Source organism: Babylonia areolata, chromosome 9 (assembly GCF_041734735.1).
Source record: "Babylonia areolata isolate BAREFJ2019XMU chromosome 9, ASM4173473v1, whole genome shotgun sequence".
NCBI classification, from domain to species: Eukaryota; Metazoa; Mollusca; class Gastropoda; order Neogastropoda; family Buccinidae; genus Babylonia; species Babylonia areolata.
The window spans coordinates 21826114-21833613 of record NC_134884.1 but is presented as its reverse complement, the minus strand read 5'-3'; the positions used below and the strand labels follow the sequence as shown (position 1 = coordinate 21833613).

The 7500-nt window shown below is 45.7% G+C and overlaps 1 protein-coding gene across 1 annotated transcript in view; it reads right to left on the bottom strand.

The window, feature by feature from the left end:
• Positions 1-7500, bottom strand: part of LOC143285780 (sodium-coupled monocarboxylate transporter 1-like) — a 54156-nt gene that overhangs the window by 45798 nt on the left and 858 nt on the right. Inside the window, exon 2 of the mRNA XM_076593196.1 lies at positions 2929-4184. Coding sequence (XP_076449311.1) covers positions 2929-3055 — 127 coding nt within the window. The 5' untranslated portion in view covers positions 3056-4184. The remainder of the gene's footprint in view (positions 1-2928; positions 4185-7500) is intronic.

The following is a 7500-nucleotide window of genomic DNA, read 5'->3' as shown; positions in this document are numbered from 1 at the left end:
ACCGAGATGTTACCCCTTGGGGGGGGGGGGCGGGGGGGGGGCGGGGGGAAGGAAGGAAAGCAACAGTGATGATGATAACATTAACCAGTATGGACACCGTGTCACATTTGTGTCACCTTGATGCTGATGGCCACGGGGAACAGGTTGATGTCACCCCCTGGGGAAAGTAACAGTGATGATGATAACAATAACCAACGCTGACAATGCCGATATTAGGGTCACCCGGATACTGATGGCCACAGGCAACAGGTTGATGTCGCCCCCTGGGGGGAAAAGGAGGAAAGTAACAGTGATGATGATAACAATAGCCTGCACTGAGATGTTACCCCTTGGGGGGCTGGGGAAAAAAGGAAAGCGACAGTGATGATGATAACATTAACGAAAACCTTGGGTGTGGAATAAACGGAAACGAAAGGAACAGTGATACTGATAACAATAACCAGCGCTGACAATGCCAAAATTAGGGTTACCCGGATACTGATGGCCACGGGAACAGGTTGATGTCGCCCCCTGGGGGGAAAAGAAGGAAAGCGACACTGATGATGATAACAATAACCAGCACCGACATGTTACCCCTGGGGGGGTGGGGGGGTGAAGGAAAGCAACAGTGATGATGATAACATTAACCAGCATCGACACCGTGTTACATTAGTGTCACACAGATGCTGATGGCCACGGGGAACAGGTTGATGTCACCCCCTGGGGAAAGTAACAGTGATGATGATAACAATAACCAACGCTGACAATGCCGATATTAGTGTCACACAGATGCTGATGGCCATGGGGAACAGGTTGATGTCACCCCCTGGGGAAAGTAACAGTGATGATGATAACAATAACCAACGCTGACAATGCCGATATTAGGGTCACCCGGATACTGACGGCCACGGCCAACATGTTGATGTCGCCCCCTGGGGGGAAAAGAAGGAAAGCAACAGTGATGATGATAACAATAGCCTGCACTGACATGTTACCCCTGGGGAGGGGGGGGGAGGGGGGGGGGAAGGAAAGCAACAGGGATGACGATAACATTAACCAGCATCAACACCATGTCACATTTGTGTCACCTTGATGCTGATGGCCACTGGGAACAGGTTGATGTCACCCCCTGGGGAAAGTAACAGTGATGATGATAACAATAACCAAGGCTGACAATGCCGATATTAGGGTCACCCGGATACTGATGGCCACAGGCAACAGGTTGATGTCGCCCCCTGGGGGGAAAAGGAGGAAAGTAACAGTGATGATGATAACATTAACCTGCACTGAGATGTTACCCCTTGGGGGGCTGGGGAAAAAAGGAAAGCAACAGTGATGATAACATTAACGAAAACCTTGGGTGTGGAATAAATGGAAACGAAAGCAACAGTGATACTGATAACGATAACCAACTCTGACAATGCCGAAATTAGGGTCACCCAGATGCTGATGGCCACGGGAACAGGTTGATGTCGCCCCCTGGGGGGAAAAGGAGGAAAGCAACAGTGATGATGATAACAATAACCAGCACCGAGATGTTACCCCTTGGGGGTTGGGGAATTAAAAGAAAGTAACAGTGACGATGATAACATTAACCAGCATCGACACCGTGTTACATTAGTGTCACACAGATGCTGATGGCCATGGGGAACAGGTTGATGTCACCCCCTGGGGAAAGTAACAGTGATGATGATAACAATAACCAGTGCTGACAATGCCGATATTAGGGTCACCCGGATACTGATGGCCGCGGGGAAGAGGTTGATGTCGCCCCCTGGGGGGAAAAGGAGGAAAGCAACAGTGATGATGATAACAATAGCCAGCACCGAGATGGTACCCCTTGGGGGGGGGGGGGGGAAGTAAAGCAAAAGTGATGATGATAACATTAACCAGTGTGGACACCGTGTCACATTTGTGTCACCTTGATGCTGATGGCCATGGGGAACAGGTTGATGTCACCTCCTGGGGGGTGGGGATGGGGGTAAAGAAGAAAAGGAAAGAAACAGTGATGATAACATTAACCAGCACAGAGATGTTACCCCTTGGGGAGGGGGGGGGGGGCGAGGGGGGGGGGGAGCCACGGTGATGATAACAATAATCATCATTGACACCAGTGGATGATGATGACAACGATAATAGGGATGATGATGATGGTGATGGTGATGATCATGATAACGATGACAGCAGGGTCACCCAGGTGCCTATGGCCACAGGAAACAGGTAAGGTTGCACCCTGAGACAAGAAATCAATGATGATGATGATGATAAAAAAGAAAATAATGACGATTATAACAACAACAATAATCTTGAGATCAGAATCCGGTGCAGGACAAAATCAAAGCATTTCCATGCCAGTTATTCGCAAGCACGGATAACTTTTTTTTTCAAATCTCAGGGATTTCAGACAAAATATAAGCATGAATCATTAAGCTAAGAAGGAAAGACAGAACAATGAAGGAGGTATTGATAATGATGATAATGACGATGATAATAATGATGATAATATGTAGCAGAGAACCCATTCATCAGCTCTCACTTCAATAATAATAATGATAATTATAATGACAATAATGCTGTTGTTGCTGCTGTTGATGATGATGATACCCATAATAATGATGTTGATGATGGTATTGATGTTGATGATGATGATGACGATGACAAAAATGAAAATGATGGTGGTGTTTGGAGTTGGTGATGGTGTCGATGATTATAATAATTATAGATTTTTGTAGTGCCTGGAGAAATTCTACTCACTGCGAATTTTTGCACAACTCATCAGTGTGGTGTAGTGTAGTGTGTTGTAGGGTAGTGTAGTATATTTATATGTCTCTCTATATATCTATCTATTATATTTGTATAATATATATATATATCCCCCCGCACACTCCCCCTCCCCCCCCTACCCCCTGCCCCCCCCCCCAAAAAAAAAAAAATTGCCACTGTCCTCACCTCCCAGGAGATACTCAGCAGTGGTTCTCTGACGACCTCTCCGCCTCAGGGCCACGAAGAAGCCGATGGCCGCAGAAATGACCAGGAAGGCCACCAGCACCAGGTAGTCTGCCCAGTGGAACTCCATTCTGACCGCTGACCACTGGCCACTGACCACCTCTCTCACAATGACCCCTCCCCTCTCTCCAGAGTGGTGCCCGGACAGAATGCCAAAATTGAAAGAGTGGTTTGTATCTGCTCTGCAACGTGGAACCAGGAAAAAATTCCAAAAAACTGAAGAGTGATTTCTTGTCGTTGTCGCTTCCCTCACTAACCCCCCTCTCTCCAACGTGGTGTCAGGACAAAATTCCAAACTTGAAGAGTGATTCCTTCTTGTCGTCAGTTATTTACTGCGCCCCCCCTCTCTTCAACGTAGGACCAGGACAAAATTCCGAAACCGAAGAATGATTTCTTGTTGAAGAATGATTTCTTGTTGTTCTCAGTCCCTCGCTGCCCCTCTCTTCAAAGTTGGGACCAGGACAAAATTGCAAACTTGAAGCGTGATTTCTTGTTGTTGTCAATTTCCTAACTGCGCCCCTCTATCCAACATGTTGCCAGGACAAAATTCCAAACTTGAGGGGTGATTTTGTTGTTGTTGTCACTTCACTCACTGCCCCCCTCTCCAACGTGCCGCCAGGACAAAACTCCAAACTTGAAGGGCAATTTCTTGTTGTACAGTTCTCAAAATCTCGAATTTCTGTACGCGTGTATAGACAATAAAGTACCAGTCTTGAGTTTTGAAACTCACTAAACGAAGGCGATTTTTCGTGACTCCTCAGAATTATAGTGATAGTGCTGTTACGAATTCGTATCCCTGTTGTTTTTTCTTCAAAGTATTTTTCTTCTTTTTCTCTATTAGTCTTTTTCTTTTTCTCTCTCTCTATCTTGAACATTGAATGTTGAACTTCCAAAGAAAAAAAGATGGATTTTTCGGATTTTAACCTCCTATATAATTCACTGTAATTGTTCCAGCAGTCTTTGTTGAATTCTTTTTGCTTTCCCTCCACATTTAAAACGAAAGGAAACGCTCGTTTGATTGGTTATTTCAACCGAAGTAGTGACGTCTATGATAGAAACGAACTTCCTCAATCAGTTTCTTGTTGTTGATGTTGCTGTTGGTGTTGGTGGTGCTGTTGTTATTATTGTTGTTAATGTGTCACACGGTAAGATGGCTCCACATCGTCTCTTCAGCGTCTTCGTCGTTCAGATCTTCACCGCTGAAAAATATGCATTCACTTTTGATAACAATGTAACACACGGTTTCTATGTGTGAAGAATGATAGTTATGTTTATTTGAAATAACATTTTCAAGAAGCTTGTTTGTTTTTTTTAATCAAGTACTTACTTTTTTCTTCCTCTTTTTTTTCGATATATTGTTTCATGCTTGCACATTAATTTGATTTATGTTTCCATGTATGTTGTGTAAAACTCAACAGGGAAAATAGTGAAAAGAAGGAAGAAAGAAAAATGAAAAGTAGAAAATGATAGAAAGGAAGGAAGGAAGAAAGAAAGAAAGAAAGAAAGACGGACAGAAAGGAAACCATTTTGGGAAGGGGGTCGAAGGGAAGGCAAGGGGGCGGAGGATGAGTGGAAGGGGTGGGTGGGTGGGTGGTGGTGGGGGGTGGTGATGGGTTCAGAAGCCAAAGCTATACCTCTATCTTACTTGAAACACACACACACACCCCTGGCAGACCCTGAGAAAAGGCATGTATCACTTTTTATCTGCTGTCAAAATGACCACACGATAAAGCAGAAGGCACACTACAGAACACACACCTCCGCCGAAAATACCGAACATTTATCTACGTCGCTCATCTGTTCCAGTCCTGACAAGCACTGCCGCACACATTTGTCCTGTTTATTCTGGAATTCATCCGTGTTTTATCAAGACATCAGACCAACTGATACCTTCGTTCCTTTTCGCCCACATTTGAATAATTTGTTTTAGCAAAACAACAGCAAAACCCAAACCAACAACGATAATAACAATAAAAACAGCAACAACAAAGAAAGAAAGAAACAAAAACAAACAACAACGACAAGAAAACAAAACATTAGATTTGATTCAGCGACTGAAGCAGATCCACACCTATTTCTAATGATTGGTCCTTGGTCCATAAACAATAATTCCACAATATTCTCGGTGACATCCATTATCAACTTTTCGACACAAGTCCGTCGATAGACAGACAGAGAAGAAATCGGGGTAAAGCATGACCTGGAAGGAAAAGGTCAGCAGACCATAACTGGAAAAGCTGTAATCCACACGGCGCAACACTAGAATGATTAAAGCGTTGGATTTTCAGTTTGATGGTCCTGTGTTCAAACCCCGGCCACGTCGACTGGTGGGTTAATTAAGGGTGGAGATTTTTCCGGTCTCCCAGCAAGTCTTCTTCTTCTTCTGCGTTCACTCGTATGCACACGAGTGGGCTTTTACGTGTATGGCCGTTTTTACCCCGCCATGTAGGCAGCCATACTCCGTTTTCGGGGGTGTGCATGCTGGGTATGTTCTTGTTTCCATAACCCACCGAACGCTGACATGGATTACAGGATCTTTAACGTGCGTATTTGATCTTCTGCTTGCATATACACACGAAGGGGGTTCAGGCACTAGCAGGTCTGCATATAAAATTATGTTGACCTGGGAGATCGGAAAAATCTCCACCCTTTACCCACCAGGCGCCGTCACCGTGATTCGAACCCGGGACCCTCAGATCGAAAGTCCAACGCTTTAACCATTCGGCTATGGCGCCCGTCAACCCAGCAAGTCAACATGCACAGACTTGCTCGTGCCTTAACTGTGACCCACTTCGTGTAAACAGGCATGCAGAAAATCCAGTCCGAGCGTTAAAGATTCCGTACTCCATGCCATGGGTTATAGAAACAAGAACATACCCAACATGCACCCCCTCCCCTCGAAAAAGGGAGTATGGGCTGCCCTACGACGCGGGGGAAACACGGTTATGCACATAAAAGCCTTTTTATATATACGGGGATCAGCACGGGAATTACAATCCACGAACGCAGTTAAAGAAGAAGAAGAAGAAAGAACAAATGCCGGCCATTTTATCACAAGTGCTTCCTGTCGACACTCCACTCAAGACCAAACTTTGTGGCAACCACGCAGAGCTGGAGAAAAAACGTCATTCATCATCAGAGCTGGACTGATGGTGTAGATGTATACGCCAAGAAGAAGAAGATGATGATGATAAAAAGAACAAAAGTCGGCCATATCACGAGTGCTACTTGTCGACACTCCACTCATAACCAACATTTATGGCAACCACAAAGAAGCTGGAGAGAAAACGACGTCAATCATCACCCGAGCTGGACTGGTGGTGGAGCTGTGAACGCCAAGAAGAAGAAGAAGAAGAAGTAGCAGTAGTAGTAGTAGTAGTAGAAGCAGCAGCAGCAGCAGCAGCAGCAGTAGTAGTAGTAGTAGTTGATAAAGAAGAAGAAGTAGTAGTAGTGGTGGTGGTAGCAGCAGCGGCAGCAGTAATAGTAGAAGACGGAGTTGATAAAGAAGAAGAAGAAGAAGAAGAAGAAGAAGCAGCAGCAGCAGTAGCAGTAGTAGTAGTAGTAGCAGCAGCAGCAGCAGCAGCAGTAGTAGTAGTAGTAGTAGTTGATAAAGAAGAAGAAGTAGTAGTAGTGGTGGTGGTAGCAGCAGCGGCAGCAGTAATAGTAGTAGATGATGATGACGAAGAAGAAGAAGAAGAAGATGATGAAGAAGAAGAAGAAGAAGAAGAAGAAGAAGAAGAAGAAGAAGAAGAAGAAGAAGAAGAAGAAGAAGAAGAAGAAGAAGAAGATGATGATGATGAAGAAGAAGTAGAAGAAGAAGAAGAACGAAACCTCTCTGTATGAAGCAGTCGGGACCGACTGCTGCATATTTACAGGAGGTAAGTGGACAGAAGGAGAGGAGAGGAAAACAGACGGCAGTGGGTCAGACAGGCGGTACCCCCGATACACGCCCAGTACAGCCAGTCCTGTCTGTGATGACAGCTTTCAGCAGCTAAAGGCAGCAGCAGCATCCACTTCTTCTTATAGATGTATCTATAATATACATACACCTACGCCGCGGATCGTTTGTGTGTGGGTGGGGGGGCGTTGGGGGGAGCAGGGGGGGGGGGGGTAAGGGTGAGGGTTGAGGATGCGTGTGTGTGTGTGTGTGTGTGTGTGTGTGTGTGTGTGTTGGTGTGTGCGTGTGTGTGTGCGTGCGTGCGCCCGGTGTGTATCTGCGTGCTTTCTGTATGTGAGTGGACCTCCACAATAGCGCCTGCTCCCCTTCCAAGTAACCTTCCCAGAAACAACCCCCCCCCGCCCCCCCCCACCCCCGCATCCCACCCGCTCCTTCCTCTCTGCCCTCTCCTTCCACCCTCCTCCCCCCCCCTCCCCCTACATTCTCGTATCTGAAGGCGGATGAATAATAATGATAATAACAGCAATAGTAATAATAACGACGATACCAATAACGCACAATTATCAAAATGGGTAGTTTGAGGTCCCTTCACTTTTCTCCCCTCTCATCACAGGGCC